At 43.7% G+C, this 23,106-nt stretch overlaps 1 protein-coding gene across 3 annotated transcripts in view; it reads left to right on the forward strand.

Moving 5' to 3' along the window:
* senp6a (SUMO specific peptidase 6a) overlaps positions 1-23,106 on the forward strand; it is a 42,821-nt gene that overhangs the window by 16,810 nt on the left and 2,905 nt on the right. For 2 of the 3 annotated variants that reach the window (XM_083790412.1, XM_083790413.1), the window contains 14 exons: positions 3,489-4,005; positions 4,705-4,946; positions 5,756-5,893; positions 6,303-6,336; positions 7,248-7,439; positions 9,955-10,148; positions 11,464-11,636; positions 12,853-12,969; positions 13,284-13,406; positions 15,485-15,577; positions 17,479-17,840; positions 19,462-19,550; positions 19,963-20,054; positions 21,819-21,887. In XM_083790412.1, coding sequence (XP_083646538.1) covers positions 3,489-4,005; positions 4,705-4,946; positions 5,756-5,893; positions 6,303-6,336; positions 7,248-7,439; positions 9,955-10,148; positions 11,464-11,636; positions 12,853-12,969; positions 13,284-13,406; positions 15,485-15,577; positions 17,479-17,840; positions 19,462-19,550; positions 19,963-20,054; positions 21,819-21,887 — 2,435 coding nt within the window. Of the gene's footprint in view, positions 1-3,488; positions 4,006-4,704; positions 4,947-5,755; positions 5,894-6,302; positions 6,337-7,247; positions 7,440-9,563; positions 9,597-9,954; positions 10,149-11,463; positions 11,637-12,852; positions 12,970-13,283; positions 13,407-15,484; positions 15,578-17,478; positions 17,841-19,461; positions 19,551-19,962; positions 20,055-21,818; positions 21,888-23,106 lie in introns of all 3 variants that reach the window. The other variant, XM_083790411.1, reaches the window with a different exon arrangement.

A 23,106-nucleotide genomic window follows, 5' to 3' on the forward strand; every position in this document is an offset into this window, starting at 1 on the left:
TCAGTAACAGGAGTCTCTATGTCTCTCCAGCTTTTTATTAAACAGAAAATGCATTTTCAGAAACCGAAACTAGGATACCAATTTTATCCAATCGGGATAGAGAATACAGTCGGGATACAGATTACACAAGTGGAATTGTAAGTAATGACACAAATGAGCAGACAAAATGGAACTGGAACACTATAGAGCACCGAAGTCTGACGTCACTTTCAGTAGAGGGCGTCAGTCCCCAGGTTCATGTATTTGTTTAGTTGCATTGAAATCCCCATTGAGGCGATTTGAGATCGCCTCATATAACAACTGTTAGAAAAATAAACATGTCACCCCGGCCGCTTCACTCATATGGATATGAAGAATCAACTGACTGAGAGAAAACGCTAATGTTACTGCTGCTGAATTAGTTAGTTAGTTATATATGAGTGACTGACTGTTGCAAACGATACAGAGACACCTCCCTGACAATAACGCCGAGACAGCTTGTTTATTTTTGGACCACAACGCTTATAGTAGACGATATTAAGATCACCCCATGTTATTCTCCATAGAGAAATTACTTCCGCGAACCAGGGGAATCGTCGGGATCGTCTGGCTGAAATTTTGTCAGCTACCTGGAAATGTATTTTCTGTTTATTAAAGAGATGAAGAGACAGGGAGACCCCTGTTACTGAACAAACACTCTATAGCTATAGCAATGATTACTATCAGAATATTGTGATTTAACCTAACAAAAAACTTTCTGTTTTAACCAAAAATGTTTACTTACTCTACTTTTTTATTTATCTTTTATATTTTTTATCCCACGATTTTGGAACCCCTGTGTCAATTATCTAATGTGATCCTGGGCTCTACACACCCTCCACCAACCTGGGGGGCAGTGGACTGACCTCATGCTTCCTTCTATGCATGAGGAGTCCAAGCTGCTTCTTTTCACCTGACGGGGGAGTTTCCCTGGTTGGACGTAGCGCGTTGAAGGAACACGTTATTCCAACCAGTTCCGTGCCCCGGCTGGTCAGGGGACTGGGGGAGGCAGTTTCACTTACTCTACCTTTAGTGACTCAATAAGTAATCTCTCAAGAACGGATTCCAAGCTACGCTACTGAATCTGTCGGCAGGGCCATTCAGAACGTGTATACTAAGGTTGGGCGATATGCAAAAAAAAATCGTCTGTCCAAAGATTGCCGATGGACGATATATTCGTTCGTGTTATAAAAGTAAAGTGAGAACAGCTCACTGCGGTTCGCAAAAAAGCCAGATCTACAAGCTCTAAAGGCGTCACATCCTGCCTGTTTTTGCAGCTTCGGTGTCAGAAAATAATAATAAGATAAATTAATTACAGGCGGAGATGAAGTGAAGTTGAACAGACAAGCCGCAGCTAGCTAAGCTAACATCACCACCACTGGTGACAGTGTTGTTAGCTTATCTTGTTGCAATGCTAACGCGTTGTCACTCGATCCTAGTCTATTCCTTTTCTTTATTTATTTTTTTTCCCCCTCGACTTCACGGCCGTGCATTGAAGCACGTCGGGGGATGAGACACGAGACAGCAGTGTTAACTCTATATTATTTAACTGGTTCCGGACTGGAGTGACAGACGTAAACATAGCAACATAGCCTGCCCTACAGTAACTGCTTCTCCCCGCCCCGGATGGTCGGAGCGTCGGACCCCAATGCTGCTGGGGGTTGTTGCGGGCTGCTGCTTGGCCAGGAGCATACCATTACAAGGGGAGGAGGGGTTTCTACCGGCAGCTGCTGGCCCAAATTGATTTGCATTTTGCTCACACTTGTACAGGCTACATTTGAAGAGTTGAATTTTCGATAAGATTGAGTATTATTTTGCTAAATAAAAAATAAAATTAAAATCCTATTGGGCTACAAATGCCCAATAAAAATATTCGGCGATAGATTGCCGATATATTCGTAGCATCACCCAACCCTAATGTATATATACAATACAATGAATACATTGTTGTTAGTGGGAATGAAAACATAGGCGCCCCAGAAGAGGGCCTAAGGGCCGATTCATACTCCTATTTTACCGCTGTTTCGGCGCTGTAGTGCCGAAATGATTTCGGCTCGTCAGAAATTTTCAGTAGCACCGAAGAGCCGACTTTAGGACGGTACCCGCCCCCCCGAACCTCAAATGACGTCAAATTGTAGGCTCTACAGCGCCGAACCGACTTTTATTCGGCTCTAAAATAGGAGTATGAATCGGCCCTAAGATGGAGCAAGCGCGCAACACCTGCTATCCACGTTCTGTTTTTTCCTTTTTGTCTCCACCAGGCCGAAGGCATGTGGGGAGAGTATGTTTTGCACTCCGTCCGTCCGCGTGTCCGTCCGTCCGTTTGTGTGTCCGTGTGTCCGTGTGTCCGTGAACAGCTAATCTCGGCCACCGTTAACCCGGTCGATGCCATATTTTGCACACACTCCCTGGATGCCAACCATGAACCTCTGCCCCAAACTTTCCAGAACGGCCTGTTATAGCGCCACCAGGAGGCCGCTTTGTGCAAAACAAGTTTTTCAATGCCATATTTTGCACACACACTCCCTGGATGCCAACCATGAACCTCTGCCCCAAACTTTCCAGAACGGCCTGTTATAGCGCCACCAGGAGGCCGCTTTGTGCAAAACAAGTTTTTGCACAGTACACCTACAGATTTTGTCCAAACATCACGCAAATTGGTAAACAGTCTCTCTAGAGCCATTCAACGAAACGGGTCTTTCAGATTTATCAGACTCCATCCTGATTGGTTAAGATTGGCTTCCAAAGTTCACAGGAGTGCTCAGTTTCAAACTAAATGCTGCAAATCATGAACACATCGCGTGATTTCCGTGAAATTGTGCACCCACATTCCCACTAGGCCGAGGACGAAATGCCACATGAACAATTTCAACTCAGCCTCAAGGTGGCGCTATAACTGGCCGAAAAGTGTTTTTACCTCTAACTGCACGGATCTGTGGATAACCTGGTGGAGACCTGTGCCCGGAAGGGCACTTTTTCTAGTTTTGCTGATGGGTTCCCAAATTGGTCGACAAGAGATGCACTTTGAAGTCATTATTCATAGATAGTTTCAGTGTCTCTGTCATCTGTTTGACCGGACTGGGATATGTGTAGTTCCAAACTGATGGGTAGGACGGACACATACCTAGGTTTGGGCAATTAACCGGAGATGTATTGAAGTCCAGAAGCATGTTTTTTATGTAATCTACCCTTCGCTTACCGGCGTTTTCCATGCTGACCGTGGTGCACTGGACACACCTGGTACAAATGAATGTACTACTTTCACTACTGGAATCAATTTAATCCTTTTAATCTATCACATAACATAATTTTGTTTACTTTTGGGTCAATTTTGTTATTAAGTAGCCGTGCTTGTAGTCTGCTGTTCTTGAGGCAAACGCCTGAAGTAATCGTGACATCGATATTGCCCAGCCCTTCACATACTCGTAACTAATATAGTATATAACATGGTTTTTCTCATCCATCTGCAGCCTATGCGACCAGCTGTGCACATAGCGTTTTGTGGGGAGTGCAAGACGCCGACGGCGAGCCAGGACGGCGGCTCCAAGTGTCAGAACTGTGGCAGCAGCCTGGCCCTGCCCCCTTCCTGCCAGCACGTCCAGCAAGCCCCTCCCCCGTCCTCGTTGGCCTCCCGGCCCCCCTTCCGCTCGCAGCCCCCCACCTCCCCCGGACCGGCCGCCAACACCATCTCCACCAATGCCACCTTGGCCACCGGCGTCGGCAGCCCCCACATCATCAGCAAGCCTCCGGTCTTCTACGGGCCGGGATCGACCATGAGGGCGCCGCGCATGGAGATCCTCCCGGTGCGGATCACGAACGCCAGGGGTGGCCTGCTGCCCCACCCCAATAATAACAATGCCAATGGGAGGGCCGCGGCAGTGGGACTGGCGGGCACGGCGCCGAGCTGCTGCGGCTCCAGGATCTCTCTGACCAACAAAGGAAAGAGGACGGCGGCGTCCAGGCAGCAGCATCAACTCAACGATCCCAGTAAGTTCTCCAAGGGGGTACAAGGCAGTGGTGCAAAAAGTACTCGCATGTTTTCCTTAACCCATTCTGACCTGAGATCAGATTCATACGAGGTTTCCACTGGACACACATTGGTCTGATTGACCCATTCTGACCTGAGATCAGATTCTAAAAAATGTCAGTCGTTCTTCGATTTTTCAAAAATGTCAGACCTACAAGCTCGTATCGCGCCACTCGGTGGCGCGATATGAGCTTGTAGATCTGCTATTTTTAAATAGCTAAAGCATAACATGATGCTGACACCAAAATGGGTGCCCGGTCAGAATGGGTTAAAGGGGAATGCCATTCAATTTCAACATTGAACTGTCATAAAATATAACTTAGAGATCATCGTACTGTTCATCATGACTGCACTTGTATGTGTCTTGATGAGAGAATAAATAGTGAAAAGTTGAATGGAATGTTAATTCACCAGCGTTGGTAATTCAGTATAAGACTGAGGATTTTGAAATGCAACTGCGTTTAGTAACACTGACACAGAAGACCTGCTGCTGAGTCGCTCCAGGTCAGCCATGAATGAAATACGTTCACAGCTGCTTGCGTGCCGTTAGAGACTAGAGAGAAGATGAATGTTTGATATTTAAATGTAGCTGAGCCGTATTGTCCTAGCCTGACGCTCAGTCCCGCTGTTAACACACGTTCTCTTGGTTTCCCCCCCAGTTGTACTGTCCAGTGACGAAGAGGAGGATGTGGACAATGCCAGCACAGGAAGTGTCAACCGGTTGGACAGCGTTTCGCCTCGGCCGGCGGACTCCGCCCACTCATCTCCAGCGCCCTCTGGTGGTAGGGTGGAGGCGGCGGTGAAGAGCAGCGGGGAGCAAGAGGACATCATGAACTCCGACTTGTTCAACGACATCGACATGAAGATCTCGCTAACCCGGAGGTCTCGAATGAAAGATCCGGTACAATGAATTTAATAAACGTTTGCACAACACCTACTGTCCATTCATTCTGTTTTATGACTGACAACAAAACAAGTGTGCTTCTAAAGGCCATGTTTAAAGATTAGATTTCACATGAAACCATGCCATGAACTGGTACCATGTTATTGTTCAAAATTGTCAAATTGTCTGAACCTTCTGACTTTATTTTTTTAGTATGTTTGCAGCAATTTTTAAACTGCTTTTGACACCCAGATTTCACCATCTTTGTACCACCTGGTTGTCTTTGTAGTCCCTTACAGAGGGATTAGAGAGGTCTGTACCTCCGAAACACCTCAGCCAACCTTTCTTCAAATCTGTACGCAATATCGGTGGCAGGTTGCAGAAATAAAACGTCTATCAATCACGAGTGAATTGAGTGGCTGACCAATCCCATGCAGTGATCCATTTGGTTGTTGTGGGGATATTCGAGTTGGAAAATCTTAGAGGCGCAAGAAATGCCAAAACTTGTTTTCGCCACAATTAAGTTATTCTCTTCTCATTAGCTTGCCGAACTTGGTTTCCGCAAGGAGTACACTGCAGCCTTTAATGTTAAACAGTGCCCTTTCTGACTGTGATGTTAAATGCAATCCTCCCATTCCTGAAGAAGATCCTAAGGGATCGAAACGTTGAATCAAATAAACCAGTGGAGCTGAGTTTTTCATATCAGTGTTGCAGACTCTATTTCTTCTCTTGTACTGCCTTTTGTCTAGCACCTGGGCTAGAGTGGAGGTGCATGCTCTATTTCCTTTGTTAAATGCAATCCTCTCCCCATTGCCTCCATTTTGCAGCATGGAAACTTTAGCATGGACTCGGACTCTCCCAGGATAAAGAAATCCAAACCATCTGACAAGTGTGGAAGCATCATTCTGGAGTGTCGGAGTGTGAGGGTTGGGACGCTTCGCAGGATGGTGACAAAGCCCGTCATAGTAAGTCATTTACAGTACACCAACGCCATACATGAGAACATTTCTGACATTGTGGACACTCTGTGTTGGCTGAACCTCTGCTACTCACTAACTGCAAGGGGTCTGATGCTAAATGGATCCATTCCAGACCAGTGTTATGCTGGGTAAAGTGGAACATAATGAGGGGGTGTGTGGATAACGTCGGGAGGGGATGACTGCACCACTGTGCAGTGGTGGATGACTGAGCTGGGAAGGGTTTCAGCATATGAGCGTTTTATCTCACAGGTTGCAAAATAGATCACACCTGTATTTACTGAAATGGGGGACATATAATCGGGGTCGGCTGGTCCGTTTGCGGCCTGTGGGCCCAGTGGAGGGCTGGTGTCGACACGCAATTATTTGCATACAGTAAATGTTTGTTTCTTTTCAGTTCTCCATAGAGCACATCCAGCTTGAGACTGAAGGTAAGTGAAAATCCTTTCTATCTGATGTTCAAGATATACTGTATCCCATCTCATAGTTCCATATGTAAACATGTTGACAAAGCAAAAAGCAAGCAATCAAGTTGTTGCCGTTTCCAGTTATGCTTTTATAATATATCTCTAAAACGTAAGGCCCAAAGATGCTATGGGAATGAATAGTGAACGATTATGGTATGTGCATGACAGACGAACATCAAAGCAATCTGGAGAGATTTCTTTCGAAAAAAAGAAGAAAAAGGTCTCATCCTCTGTACTAGAAGGATCATTAAATGAAAAGGGTCGTCTCTTCACTCAAAGTTTCTAAATTAAATAGATTAAAGTTCTCAGTCATGTGGATTACAGAGAAGCCAGCATGTCAGCATGTCTTCTATGGAAGCATGTTGCGCAGCGAAAATAGGCAATGTAGATCGTCTATTTTCAGTTATTTGTGACTTTAAATTCGAAGTGGTCAAACTAGCGATAGAATGAGGAGTGTTTGAAGAGTATTTGAATTGTTCAAAGTAGCAGAATAGAATACATGTTCAGAGAAGCATCTTCCATAAAATCCTAATTTTGTATCAGATATTTCATGAAAGCTTAATGTTAAAGCCTCAATCTGTGATTTCGTCACCTGCTTGGCAGTATATAGAATAACAAGATCATCATAGTATAGTATAATATATATATAGTGTGTGTGTGTGTGTGTGTGTGTGTGTGTGTGTGTGTGTATATATATATATATATATATATATATATATATATATATTTAAGTATAGTATAATAAATATATTAGAATAAAAATGTTTCAGTCGTGGGATTTGTCTTTGCCTTATTCCATGAGTCCACGATATGAACAGTAATCGATGGCCAATGGTGACTAGATATGTGCATCTTTGGTTTGTCCGTCTGGGCAGCCAACAGTAAGTGTGACGCGCTGGAGAAGGTGAGCCTCCGGGCATCGGAGCTGATCAGCTGCGAGTGGTGCTGCGTCCGGAAGCTCCCCGTCCTGTTCTTCCAGACCACGCCGGAGGAGTGCCTCCGCCTGCGTACGCAGCTCAACATGACCCGGGAGAAGGGAGGCCAGTGGTACGACTCTGCTGGGGGCCGTGAGTACATTTAATGAACAACATGTTAACTTTACATTATATGAACTACGCGTTACGTTTACATATGTGAACTACACGTTGAGTTTAAACCACTGCATGCTGCAGTGGTTTCTCAATCCTTTTCATTTCAATTAACCCATTATTTAAGGAGAATTCCTCCTTAGCTGTTTCTTTATTAAATTCTGTGGATTCTGAAAAGGTAGGCGTGAGCTAACGTCGGCTCACGGTGAACCATGGACTATGTTTTCACATCATATACGACAGATGTAAAACGGGTTGTGCGGAACTCTCCTTTAAGACCTGATTCTGCAAACGTCTTCTGAATCCTGACAGTTTTCTGAAATACATGTTTCTATATCAGTCGTTCTCAAACTATTTCATGTACACAATTATATGTAATTAGCCTGCAGACCCAAAGCAAAGATTTTAGTTAAAATGTTCGCTGTGGAAGAATGTATATTCAAAGTTTCGCACACGTTTTCACGATTTTTCAAAAATGGCACCTCTACAAGCTCGTAGCGAGGCACTTGGTGCAGCTTGTAGAACTTGTAGATCAGATATTTTTCAACAGCTAAAGTGCTACAATGGCATTTGCCATTGTAGCGTGTGATAATAATGTTCGTTCAACCGGTGTTTTAGTGTGTATGCGTTACAAGGGTTTGTGTGTCTGTGACTCTTAGAGTAAGACCCGCTCTACTCTGTCAGACTGTCTCTGATTGGCTTACCCTGAAATCTGGCCCTACGTTAGCAAATCAATGAGAAGCCATGTGGGCTTACAGATCTGTAAGGTTGATGTTTATCATTTAAACCATGTCCATGAGGAGGCATTGTGTTGAGATAATGCATATGAAACCTAGCAATTTTTTTCAGTCTGAGATTTTATTTAGCATTCATCCATGGGTACTACAGGTTATCAAATCAGACAACCCTCCAAACGTTGACAGACTTACAGTACACACAAACATCCCACACCACAGCGGTGTGTAAGATCAGACAGGAGTTTTCTGTAAAAGTTGTCATTTAATTGTCTCCCAATTATAATGGTATTACTTACTTACTTACTTACTTACTTAATGCCCTTTACGCCGGCTGGCATGTAGGGCAGCCACAAAGGATCTCCACTTCAGTCTTTATAGATCCCCAGGTGTGATGCAGGGTCTTCAACTCTCCCTCCACTGTCCTACGCCAGGTGTTCTTGGGTCGGCCTCTTTTGCGTTTGCCCTCTGGTGTCCAGTGAAGTGCAGTTCTGGTGATGTTGCCTTGTTCTCTACGTATTACATGCCCAATCCATTTCCACCGCCTTCTCATAAGGATGGTATTGTCTTTCTATAATTCAGTTCTTCTTTGTCACTTCAGATTTCCCTTTTTTTTAACGTTTAAAAAAAACCAAAATGGTCTCATCCTCTGTACTAGAATGGATCATTAAATGAAAAGGGTCGTCTCTTCACTCAAAGTTTCTAAATTAAATGGTTTAAAGTTCTCAGTCATGTGGATTACAGAGAAGCCAGCATGTTGTCTTCTATGGAAGCATGTTGCGCAGCGAAAATAGGCAATGTAGATCGTCTATTTTCAGTTATTTGTGACTTTAAATTCGAAGTGGTCAAACTAGCGATAGAATGAGGAGTGTTAGAAGAGTATTTGAATTGTTCAAAGTAGCAGAATAGAATACATGTTCAGAGAAGCATCTTCCATAAAATCCTAATTTTGTATCAGATATTTCATGAAAGCTTAATGTTAAAGCCTCAATCTGTGATTTTGTCACCTGCTTGGCAGTATATAGAACAACAAGATCATCATCAAGGATGGTATTGTCTTTCTATAATTCAGTTCTTCTTTGTCACTTCAGATTTCCCTTTTTTTTTACGTTTTATTTAAGGGCTTGAGATGCAGCATCTCATTTTCGAGGGTGTTCCATAAAACATGAAACTACAAGTATAACGATATATGGCTTCCTCACCTTCTCCCCCACACCCCACCAACCACCACACCATCAGCTGTTGAATAACAGAAGAAAGAAGGGCACGTTGCAAATACATCAGTGTATATGTCCCCACAGGTACAGAAGCATAAGCAAGTTGACGTAGACCTATTATTAAACACTTTATACTCCACTTTTCTCTTTAGGGCAGCCTGTACGTCAAACTCAACCAAACAAAGGTAAATATCGAGAAAGGCATTCCTATTTCTCGGAGGAATGAAGGTTGAATTCTATTTCTGAATGGTGTGGGTTTTCCTACAATAGAATTGGTAGTGGGGTGAAGCCACGTCTAGTTTATAACACATTTTCACATTCCACATTAGATTGTCCATGTCCATTGACTGTCACTGGGGACACGGTTGCACTGGAATTAAAGAGTTCTTTGAGTCTCAATGTGCGAAAAAAAAACTATGTTTTAAAGACTGTCTTGATAAGCCTTTGTTAACAGCGCTAGTGTGCACAGTTCTGTGTTCTGATAGCTTTGGTTGAAAAGTTTAACTTTACCGCCTGCATGTTTTGCTCCTGTCTTTTCTCCAGAGTCAGACGAGAAGTACATTGTTCTCATCTTCGAGAACGGACTGCATATGAAGGAACAGATTATCCTGGAAGAGATTTTGGTGGAGATCGGAAATAGCAACAACCTGACGGACTTCCCCGCCAAGCTGACATTTGATGAGGCCAACATCCGGCTGGTCAACTACAACAAGGCCACCAAGGAGAAGGAGGAGAAGGTCAGGGCTTTTCCTTTCCACTGCTATGCAGGCCGCAGTGTTATTTTTATTTATTTTGTATTTTTTCAAAACTTTTATCCCTCGATTTTGCAACCCATTTTTTCACCCGGTGTCAATTATCTACCGTAATTTCCGGACTATAAAGCGCACCTGAATATAAGTCGCACCAGCTAAATTTAGGGAAAAAACCAAATGTGTACATACTGTATACAAGCCTCACTGGACTATAAGCCGCATAGAGGCCATAGAAATAGATTTAGAAGGTCCCCTAGTGGCCGTTAGCTGTAAAAATCCATACATTAGCCTATTAACCGTTGTATAGGCCGCAGGGTTCAAAGCATGGGGGAAAAAGTAGCGGCTTATAGTCCGGAAATGAGGGTAATGTAATCATGGGCACTACACTTCCTCTGCCAACCTGGGGAGGGCAGCGGACTGACCTCATGCTTCCTTCTATGCATGAGGAGTCCAAGCTGCTTCTTTTGAGTTGTGGCAGGCCGCAGTGTTGATTTTTATCGACTAAAACTATGATGAAAAATCTTCGACTACCTTTTTTCACTGACGAAAACTAAATGGAAACTATATGAAAACTAAGCTACGATGACTAAAACTAAGACTAAATGTATTGACAATTTTTTCAACAAATGAAAAACTAGACTATAATGTTAAGAAGGGACTAGTGGAAATGAAAATAGCAGATCTACAAGCTTGAGCTTTTATATCTGAATTGGGATTTGTGTGTTTGCGTGTACCAAATTTGTCATGATTTGATTGGCTGAGCACTGAATGTGATGTATGTGACGATAAGAGCGCCCCTTTACTTCACACAAGTGTGATTTTTGAGGGACACTAGCCCCTCCTATATTAAACTATTAGTGTAGATTTTCGTCTTGCATAAACATTAAATTCCTATTGACAATGAATGGAGAATTTTCGTCGTGTGTCTGAGCAAATCGACATATTGCGTAATGATGATGTACGATCACTTCACACGGGTGTTTATTTATACTTTTACAATAGCCATTGATATTTTTGAGGGGTGCCATGCCCATCTTTGTGCGTTTGTGTGTACTACATTTGTGATGATTTGATTGGCTGAGCCAGCTTTGTGTTTGTGTGTACCACATTTGTGGTGATTTGATTGGCTGAGCACGGAATGTGATGTATGATGATAAGAGCGCCCCTCTTGTGATTTTTTTTTTATAGTTCTTGTATTTCCAGTACATAAAAATAGTTTTATTTTGGCATGGGTACCATCTAGGAGTGACTGGATAAACCACCATCCCCTTCACATGCAATACTTTTTGTCTCTCTGCAGTCAATGCCTAACAACATCACCCCGGTCACACCAGTTTCACCGGTCACCACGGTTGCCCAGGTGAGTCCTGTGCGAACGCGGATGACCACCCGCCAGCAGTCCAGCACATTCTATGGGGATGACGAAGAGGACATGGGCGAACTTCAGTCCACCTTCTCTGGACCAATCCTCAAGTAAGCGGCGTCTGTGGGTCACGTCTACACAGAAACGTGTCTGCTAGACCAAAGTTTCAGGCGGTGTTGTGTACAAAGATCGGTGGAGAATTGTCTTGAATGCTTTGCTTGTGACCTGAAGTCTGAATGGTGATTTATCTGAATGGTGCTATCATGCAATGCATACACAGAAAGAGACTGAGAGAGATGGAGGAGACAGAGACAGAGGAGAGAGGGAAGCTAAGAGAGAGTGAGAAAGAGAGTTAGGGAGAAACTCCAGCCTGGAAGTCTTGGACACTAAACCGTCCACTTTTTATCTCTATGACACCTCCATTTTTCGGACGCAGCTTACCCGGGGAGCGACCCACAGGCTCGAAATTAGAGTGAAAAAATGTATGGAATTTTTAAATTCCAAATGTGTAGGAACCCTGAAAATTGCATCATTTCAATTATTCAAGTATTCAATCAAAAAGGGTGTAAGTAGTTAACACCTAGAACGGCTATTTGTAACCATTAAATCAGGACGCCCAGCGATTCGTTTCTTCAGGGCCCATTTCAAGGTGCACAAGGCTGTAGCTTGGATGTAGCTAGATGTAGCCAAAACACCCCCGAGGCGATCGACGGGAAGTACGAATACTTCTAACGCGACAAGCGACCGTGATGGGCCGTCAAAAACATTTAACATCAGGCCCAGGCGGTGGCGTAACCGTCTGGGACTGGTAATCCAGTCGCAGTGTGCCGCGGGTTCGACTCCCGAGCCCGACACGGCCTTTACTGCATGTCTTCCCCCATCTCTCTCCCGTTTCCTGCCAGCCTACTGTCTGTCCCTTAAAAAAAAACAATAAAAGGCGTAAGCCGCAAAAAGAATATCTTAAAAAATATATATATATATATTTACATCTAACTTTGGTTAGAATTGGACGGATTGATTTAGATCAAGAGTTATTCACGTTTTAAGATTTTCGATCTCATCCACTGAAATGGAGGGGGACAACTTTGGATGACGTCCCAACCGGAAATGACATCGAATGTTGCCCAACAGGCCTGTGGAGCGGTGCGCTTGGTTATGCGTTCGGTTATGATATTAATGTTCCGTCCTGTGATTATTCTCCATCCTGAGCGCTGAGCGTAACTATTTGATAGGATGGAGACCTCCGTTTATACAGCTCAGGGTGTTAATAACGGCTTGATTATAATTTATTACGGTCATCATGGTAATATTTGTTTTCTTTTGCAGGCTCATAATATACCCCCCTCCCCCAGCCAAAGGAGGTATAACTGTTAATAATGAAGACCTTCATTGCCTTAATGACGGAGAGTTCCTAAATGATGTCATCATAGACTTTTATTTAAAGTGAGTTTTATTCTTTGTTTTTTTTCTAACTGTAGTCAAACGTGCAAATTGTTGGTGTCGGGTAGACATGTTTTTTTTGTAAATTAATTCACTAATTCACAAAACACAAAAGTGAGACACTCTTGTATGATGAAGGAAATGGCAAGTTGTGAGCTTGTAGATCGGCTATTTTCAGTTGTTAACAAAATAGGAATGTTTTTGGACATACGTTTCTACCCGACAGCAACGAAACACTATATCTTTGCGTTCCAACATTTTAATTACCACACTCGACAATTGCATTGCTAACGGCTCCTTTGTTTTCTTTCCTCCAGATACGTAGTTATGGAGAAGTTGAAAAAGGAAGATGCGCAAAGGATCCACGTGTTCAGCTCTTTCTTCTACAAGAGGCTGAATCAGAGAGAGAGGCGGAATGTTCCAGATATAGCCAATCTACCGTGAGTGTGGTCCTCCTCGGCAGCGCACAATTCAGCACAAGGGACCATACCTGTGGTCTGGCATGTTTACAACATTGATTGCTCACTTGACATTATTGTGGACCCAATTGCAAGCTTGTATATGTCTCCCTCCCCCTGTGGGCATATGTGTGTTGAATTTGAATCCTGAAAAGTAACAGTGTTGGACAAGTATGAGGTTTCCAGTTTCCACCCGACAGAGACAATATCACATGAGCTAGAGCAGGGGTGGGCAACTTTGAAGATTGACAGGCCCACTACCTTTCCACCCTTACTCCAGAGAGCCACGTTGCATATAGTCGTAGCAAAAATAGCAGATCTACAAGCATTTTTAGCTCAGCTTGTTCAGCTGAAATCCTGAATAATGTTTAGCCATTTTTTTATTGGAATCCTGAAAAGTTTTTTTAATTTAATTTCAAATGCATGTAGTTATAGTTATGTTAACTTTATGAACAAATAGAAATTCATTGGACATAAAAAACCTTTTAATACTAGTAATTAACTGAAATCAATAATATATCAATGTTCAGATGTGTGCGTGCGTCCGTCCGTGTAGAGTACACATTTTTTCCCTATAACTGCACCCTCCCTCAACGAAAAACCCTTGACCTGCATTTTTCACATCTTATAGTGCCACCAGGAGGCCGACTCCAAAAATCCCCAAAATCTATAGATATTTCATATTTTATCCTAATTGGCTAACATTGGCTTTCAAAGTTTGCAGGATTGGCCCGTTTTGAACAAAAAGTCTCAAATCATGAACGCAGCGTGCAATTTACGTGAAATCTTTCACGCACTTTCCTACTAGGCTGAGGAATATATCCCACCCTTTTCACATTGGCCTGTTATAGCGCCACCAACAGGTGGATTTTTGCAAAACACATTTTTGGAACAAAATGCCTCAAATCATCCAATTGCCATCCATCAAAGGCGTAAGAAGAAATGGCACCCTTTTCACTATTAGCACCACCAGGAGGCCACAACCTGACCTGGCCGGAACTGCACAGTACTGCACCCCAATGCACGGTACTGCACCCCAACGCAACAGTGTTGTGTACCGAATTATATGTACAGGGCTGCACACAACTTTTTTTGGTCTAGTACTCAGAGGAGCACGTTGTGTCAGACAGTCAGACACACATGGCTCCTCGGTGCAAAATAAACAGTGTACACTACAAGACTTTACGATAATAAGGGACAGTATGTCGGGACACGCTGTTGTCGTGTTGATAAGCTTCATGTTGTGCAGCTGCAGTGCCAGTCCGCAATGCTTTGCACTCCTCCCACTCCACTATGGCCCGGTGCCTAGGCTGTGAGAGACGGCATCGCACACGAGCAACTTGCTCCAGCACCCGGAAAACAAACACAGGCACAGCGGTCGAATGGGAAGAGTGCAAAGCATCCAAAGCATGCCCTTTTACAACTTTTACTTTTTAGTTCGCTCCACATCTGAAACGGAGAAGCCGAACCATTTGTGTCAGATTTTCTCAGTAGTAAACTCTTATCCTCCTGTCAACCGCCCTCCTTCCAGCAGTGAGCAGCATGGAATCCTCCCTAGTTTGAGTAAGGACGCGCTGTGATTAGCCACAATGGCCAGTGCACTTGTGCAAGACGTGCTGTGATTGGCCAGTAGTAGCTACTTTGAGTGGCAGTCAGTGGGAAATGCTCTCGCCACAGAATTTACTAGTATTCTGGCCATAATAATCATTCTGGGCGGCTCCAGCTGTTGGTACGCAGAAGCACTTCCCGGCGATTGATTGACAGCGCATAATTAATTTTGACGACGCATGCGCACTGGCGCATGTATGAAGTCCTGGACTGTTAGGCTCGCAGCCTTTCTAACCAACTTGCCAAACGATTAACTTTTTTTCAACAAACCCCTCCATTGCGAAAAGAAATGTCCACGCATTACTCCTCTAGAATAATCATAATCGCCTATATAGTTTTTATTTCCATTTATGGACTAAACGAAACCTTCCATGTGTTTAACCTTAAACTCTCTCCTCCAGTCAGCTCTCATATTGCTAACAGAGTCCTGTCTTTCTCCCTGTGGTTGCCAGAATCCAGAAGAGGAAGCACAATAGAGTGAAGAACTGGACTCGACATGTAGACCTTTTCCAAAAAGACTTCATCTTTGTACCCATCAATGAGTCGTGAGTCTCCCAGTCTCATTTATAAATGTCCCCTTGACTCCCCTACGCGCTACTGCTGTAGTGTGGAGCAGGCTGCTTTATCAATACACCCACCATACACACATACTGCTGTAGTGTGGAGCAGGCTGCTTTAGCACTACACCCACCATACACACATACTGCTGTAGTGTGGAGCAGGCTGCTTTAGCACTACACCCACCATACACACATACTGCTGTAGTTTGGAGCAGGCTGCTTTAGCACTACACCCACCATACACACATACTGCTGTAGTGTGGAGCAGGCTGCTTTAGCACCTCACCCACCATACACACATACTGCTGTAGTGTGGAGCAGGCTGCTTTAGCAATACACCCACCATACACACACACTGCTGTAGTGTGGAGCAGGCTGCTTTAGCACTACACCCACCATACACACATACTGCTGTAGTGTGGAGCAGACTGCTTTAGCAATACACCCACCATACACACATACTGCTGTAGTGTGGAGCAGGCTGCTTTAGCAATACACCCACCATACACACACACTGCTGTAGTGTGGAGCAGGCTGCTTTAGCAATACACCCACCATACACACATACTGCTGTAGTGTGGAGCAGGCTGCTTTAGCACTACACCCACCATACACACACACTGCTGTAGTGTGGAGCAGGCTGCTTTAGCACTACACCCACCATACACACATACTGCTGTAGTGTGGAGCAGGCTGCTTTAGCAATACACCCACCATACACACATACTGCTGTAGTGTGGAGCAGGCTGCTTTAGCAATACACCCACCATACACACATACTGCTGTAGTGTGGAGCAGGCTGCTTTAGCAATACACCCACCATACACACATACTGCTGTAGTGTGGAGCAGGCTGCTTTAGCAATACACCCACCATACACACATACTGCTGTAGTGTGGAGCAGGCTGCTTTAGCACTACACCCACCATACACACATACTGCTGTAGTGTGGAGCAGGCTGCTTTAGCAATACACCCACCATACACACATACTGCTGTAGTGTGGAGCAGGCTGCTTTAGCACTACACCCACCATACACACATACTGCTGTAGTGTGGAGCAGGCTGCTTTAGCAATACACCCACCATACACACATACTGCTGTAGTGTGGAGCAGGCTGCTTTAGCAATACACCCACCATACACACATACTGCTGTAGTGTGGAGCAGGCTGCTTTAGCAATACACCCACCATACACACATACTGCTGTAGTGTGGAGCAGGCTGCTTTAGCAATACACCCACCATACACACATACTGCTGTAGTGTGGAGCAGGCTGCTTTAGCAATACACCCACCATACACACATACTGCTGTAGTGTGGAGCAGGCTGCTTTAGCAATACACCCACCATACACACATACTGCTGTAGTGTGGAGCAGACTGCTTTAGCACTACACCCACCATACACACACACTGCTGTAGTGTGGAGCAGGCTGCTTTAGCACTACACCCACCATACACACACACTGCTGTAGTGTGGAGCAGGCTGCTTTAGCACTACACCCACCAAGTGTGTTCTGGGGAACACACTATACTATTACAATTACAATGCATCACATTGGATGCATTATTTCCAAATGTTATACATTTGGAAACCTGTGAAATGGAATATCCTGGATCATTTCGGATATACTTAGTTAGCATAGTGTGCAAAAACGTGGTAAAGTTTGAATTTGGTCTTATTATTAGATAACTGTATAATGCTTGACAAAATAAATAAATAATACTAAGTATATTTAATGTTAGTTATTCTAACAGAATTACTGTTAAGTTGAAGCATCAGTAGTTGTCGTTATGAAATCAAATGGCAGAAGATTGGCTCATTTTTGGGAAAACAAGACATTGCACCAAACTCTTCATGTTGTATTCTGTCATTCTCCATAGAGCCCACTGGTACTTAGCAGTCATTTGCTTCCCGGGCCTACGGGGCCCCGAGTACGAAAGCAACCCCCTGTACCAGAGCCCCTGCCCAGCCTCTGCCAGCGCCCCAGCCTCCTCCTCTTCCTTGGTGCCCCCCTCGGAGGACCACCTAGCAGACCACTGCCGACCTCTGTCCCCAGAAGGAGATGACGTAGTGGGCTCTGCGCTGCACCGGTCCCCTGGGGGGCAAACGGAGGCGGACGTGAACCGCGACCAGGCCAAGGACAGTTGTGCTTTTAGCAACGGGGCACCTCAAGAGACCTCGAGTGCTGCAGGAGCACCCATGGTTAACGGTGTGCAGGGCGACGCTGGGCCTCATTACAAAAGTGAGTCGCTCTATTTCATTCATTTAGACCTGAGGATGCATCTGTGTCGTTGTCACCTTATAGCTTTAAGTTTAGCTGTTGAAAAATAGAAGATCTACAAGTTCATAGTGTGGCACTCGGTGAACTTGTAGATCTGCTATTTTTGAAATGTTTTGAAAACGTGTGCAAATCATTGAATATATATTCTTTCACAGCTAAGGTTTTTAACTCAAATTTTTGTTTCTGGGAGGTCCCTGAAACGACATTTTTTGAGATGGGGTCCTTGACATGAAAGAGTTTGAGAACCACTGATATAGAAACATAGATTTTTCAGAAAACTGTCAGGATTTAGAAGACATTTTGTAGAATCTGATCTCAGGTCTCAATGGGTTAATTTTTTTAACTTTTGTAAAGAACCTTTTAGATTTGGTTTCAGATAAGCGTTGAGGCATTTTTCTCTTACCCATGGAATCAGCGTAATCCCCTATAGATCATTACAGAATGAAGTCCTGCTTTACTAATGCTTCTTCTTGCAAAAAGCTGGTTACAGGCCTCTTCCTGTCGCAGCTCGATTATGGCAATACTGTCTACCGCTTTGCTAGTTCCTCAACTCTGAGCAAACTCAACCCCTTGTTTGATGCTGTATTGAGGTTCATACATTGGTATATTCTCACTTATAAAGCCATTCTTGGCTCCCACTCTCCCACTGCATTTGTTCTAAATTTGAACTTGTCCAAAACTCTCTCAACCTCACAGATCAAATGCTTGGCTGCGCTACGTTGTGCCCTCAAAGAAATCTGAGGCTGGAAAAAAAGCCTTGCTTATTTTGGACCCTGGTCTTGGAATGACCTACAGACCAGACTCAAACTGGCTGTGAATCCCCTAGTGAGCTTTAAAAGGATTGCCATCATGGGCACAATTCCCAAACACTGCTCCTGCTTTGACGTATAGCAAATGTTCTCTTGCTTTGTAGTTTACTAGCAAATTAGTTTTTATTTATTGGTTTGCGTTACTAGACGTTCTCCCTTTGAGCTTCTTCGGTAGTGGGTACTGTATTTATGAGCATTGTATGATTGTCCTGTGTTTTGTCGTGTATTTAAAGGTATATTCAGTGATTTCACTCAAAAAAACCTTAGGTTTCGTTTTTGGCCTGGGACCCAGCCTTTCGTCCAATCAGGATAGAGAGTCAAAAACGAAACCTAAGGTTTTTTGACCCCCAGGGGTTAACTGGGGACAGGGAGGAACTCCTTATATGGCCAGCACACTCTATAGTAGGGAGGATTATCACAACAAAACAAAAAAATAAGTGATATTTGAATTAAGTGAAATCACTGAATATACCTTTAATATTTATTGTTACTGGCAGAGCTGTGTCACTTATTTTGCCTCTTCACTTGCCCAGTTCACACTTTGTGAAAGAGACTTCAGTCTCAATGTGGTTTTTACTGGTTAAATAAACAAATAAAATAAGGGCTTCTCAAACTTTTTTAAGACCACAATCCCATATTAGAGGGAAATTTTTGGGGCATCATTCATTTCATTTTCTAATGTGTACATGACTCAAAGTCTGCAAATACTTTTGAGTGCGCACAACTCCAGGTATGGACTAGTATTTTATTATTTTATTTTTCTTGTTTTTTAGGTGCGTTGCACAGAATCAGCGTGAGTTACGGGTCGGGGAAAGGAAGTGATGACAACTTTACCTTCTCTGATGACCAAAGCTCCTGTCAGGTACTCGATTCTATGGTTTTAGGAAACCTCATTATGTCTTGTCTCCTGTTGCCAGACTGTTTGTTGCCTCTCGCAAATTTTCAAACACTTCCGTCATACAGTCTGGAGCAACGGAAGCTCTATCATGAGTAAAATATAAAGCGGAAGTGGAGCCTCCTCCCCACTAAGCATATATAGCTTGTTGCTTAGCAGAAAAGGAAATAAAAAAATAAGCTCTAAAGATATTTTTTAAAACAGTCATTTACAAAAAATAAATAAAAGCACACAAAGTTAAAATATATTGAAAAGAGGTTTCTGCCCGACATTGGACCAGACATTGAAGTGATGCTGTCATTCAGAGCAGTGTGTTGCCTGGGTATATCGCTCAGTCAAAGCTTTCACCTAACGGTTCCATTGTTGTTTCCACGTGCAGGATGAGTGCAGTGAGGATGGGACTTTGGCTGAGGAGCCTGTAGTACATCCTGACAACTCTGCCTGGACCTCCAACCCCAGCCTCTGTAAACAGTGAGTCAAACACAACTTCTGTGCTGTCTTTACTTTTTTGCATCCCTCACAATGAGCTTGTACATCTGGTATTTTTGGAAAGGAATGTTGGTGCAGTGTGGAAAATAGAGCACACATAGTAGGTCAAGTTTCCCAAACATTGGGGGTTTAAAAAAAGTCTGAAAAATACACACAAATATTAATTCAACATTAATAGAAAAATATTATATAAAAACAAACAAACAAAACACATTAATTGACATAACATTGATGATAGTGCTGTCAAACAAGTCTATGAATCTATGAAATCTATGAAAGGGTTTGGTCTGCAACATCATTTTATACAATATGTAGTGTGAGTCCCTGCTTCATCTCTCTCAGCTAAGGGGTCCCTGCTTCATCTCTCTTAGCTAAGGGATCCCTGCTTCATCTCTCTCCTAAGGTGTCCCTGCTTCATCTCTCTTAGCTAAGGGGTCCCTGCTTCATCTCTCTTAGCTAAGGGGTCCCTGCTTCATCTCTCTCTGCTAAGGTGTCCCTGCTTCATCTCTCTTAGCTAAGGGGTCCCTGCTTCATCTCTTAGCTAAGGTGTCCCTGCTTCATCTCTCTTAGCTAAGGGGTCCCTGCTTCATCTCTTAGCTAAGGGGTCCCTGCTTCATCTCTTAGCTAAGGGGTCCCTGCTTCATCTCTCTTAGCTAAGGGGTCCCTGCTTCATCTCTCTTAGCTAAGGGGTCCCTGCTTCATCTCTCTTAGCTAAGGGGTCCCTGCTTCATCTCTCTTAGCTAAGGGGTCCCTGCTTCATCTCTCTTAGCTAAGGGGTCCCTGCTTCATCTCTCTTAGCTAAGGGGTCCCTGCTTCATCTCTCTTAGCTAAGGGGTCCCTGCTTCATCTCTCTTAGCTAAGGGGTCCCTGATTCATCTCTCTTAGCTAAGGTGTCCCTGCTTCATCTCTCTTAGCTAAGGGGTCCCTGCTTCATCTCTCTCAGCTAAGGTGTCCCTGCTTCATCTCTTAGCTAAGGGGTCCCTGCTTCATCTCTCTTAGCTAAGGGGTCCCTGCTTCATCTCTCTTAGCTAAGGGGTCCCTGCTTCATCTCTCTTAGCTAAGGGGTCCCTGCTTCATCTCTCTCAGCTAAGGTGTCCCTGCTTCATCTCTCTCAGCTAAGGTGTCCCTGCTTCATCTCTCTTAGCTAAGGTGTCCCTGCTTCATCTCTCTTAGCTAAGGGGTCCCTGCTTCATCTCTCTTAGCTAAGGGGTCCCTGCTTCATCTCTCTTAGCTAAGGGGTCCCTGCTTCATCTCTCTTAGCTAAGGGGTCCCTGCTTCATCTCTCTCTGCTAAGGTGTCTCTGGTCTGAAACACGTTTAAGCTACTCTAAAACAATGAGTCAAACATGCTTGCATACCACTGTCAAAAAAAGAAAAGAAAAAGTCAATCTGTACTTTGACCACTAGTGGGAGCTATTGTACAGCAAAAAACGAATACATCATGCTCTGGATGTCAGGAAAATGGCTGCAGTTTGTTTTAAGAATGTTCTGATCTAGTTTGGAATGTGTTTAGATAGAAGGGCCATGTTTTTGGATGAATTAGTGAGATGGTGTGGGTAGTGTGTGTGTGTGTGTGTGTGTGTGTGTGTGTGTGTGTGTGTGTGTGTGTGTGTGTGTGTGTGTGTGTGTGGATACAGACTAACTATGATATTTCGGCTGAATATTGCTATTGTGATGTGTATTTTGTGATACCTGTGCACACGGCTATGATGACGTTCATCTGTATGTCTTTGTTTGTTCCTCACAGGCCTTGTATTCTCATCATGGACTCCCTACGTGGTCCTACCAGGTCCACAGTGGTCAAAACCTTGCGAGAGTAAGTATTTTACTGCTGCTATTATTGAGGGCCTATGATGTCCAGCTTTTGGTGTGTGTGTGTGTGTGTGTGTGTGTGTGTGTGTGTGTGTGTGTGTGTGTGTGTGTGTGTGTGTGTGTGTGTGTGTGTGTGTGTGTGTGTGTGTGTGTGTGTGTGTGTGTGTGTGTGTGTGTGTGTGTGTGTGTGTGTGTCTTCACACAAACATTGAAGACGAAGGTGAGGATGCAAATTCTGATTGGCCAGAATGAGATTATGAATGATGTACAAGAGAACCCCTCCCTCACTTCACACGGGTGTGATTATTGTTAATACTTAAAACATTTTAAAATAGTTTGAATAGCCTATCTACAAGCTCACTATGTGTCGATGTATATGGGCTAGTTTAATTATTTTTAAATGTTTTTCAAAACCGTAAAATATGGCTAATACCTTTTAAGCATAAGGGGTAAGGCGGCACACAAGATAGGTCCCGATATCGGCTCTACTAAAGTTGCAGCCTGACTCAAAGTTGTGTGTTCGATGCCTTGGAGTCTGAGAGTTGGTGTAGAGAGAACAGGAGCAGACCAAGCACAGAACTAAAGGTCAAATTGACTAAATATTGAGCGTTTAAAAGGTTAACTGTCCTAAAATACACTAATCCGACATATAAATGGTAAAGATAATGTATGTCAGTAAGTCAGTCTATGAAGCTGATGTTGTTTTGTGAATATGGAAAACGGGTGCGCTTTGGAAAGGGTTACGTATCAGGACAGGAGTTCTAATAAGTTCAATTATTTTGTAGATTGTAATAAAACAGGTGGTGAACATAACCCATTCTGACCGGGCACCCATTTTGGTGTCAGCATCATGTTATGCTTTAGCTATTGAAAAATAGCAGATCTACAAGCTCATATCGCGCCACCGAGTGGCGCGATACGAGCTTGTAGGTCTGCTATTTTTGAAAAATCGAAGAGCGACTGACATTTTTAGAATCTGATCTCAGGTCAGAATGGGTTCATCAGACCAGTGTGTGTCCGGCGGAAACCTCGTATGAATCTGATCTCAGGTCAGAATGGGTTAAAGAAGGCCCAAGGCAGCTCTGTTCGGTTCAAGTAGAAAATATTTTATTACATAAAAAGGCGAGGGTTAAAAAAAACCCTGCAGTCTATAAAATCTATGAAAACCTGGAGGTGCGTAAATGATGATGAATGATGGTGCATTATGATTGTTTCAGGTAAAG

This window comes from Protomyctophum parallelum (genome assembly GCF_964188405.1).
Source record: "Protomyctophum parallelum genome assembly, chromosome: 19".
Classification (NCBI taxonomy): domain Eukaryota; kingdom Metazoa; phylum Chordata; class Actinopteri; order Myctophiformes; family Myctophidae; genus Protomyctophum; species Protomyctophum parallelum.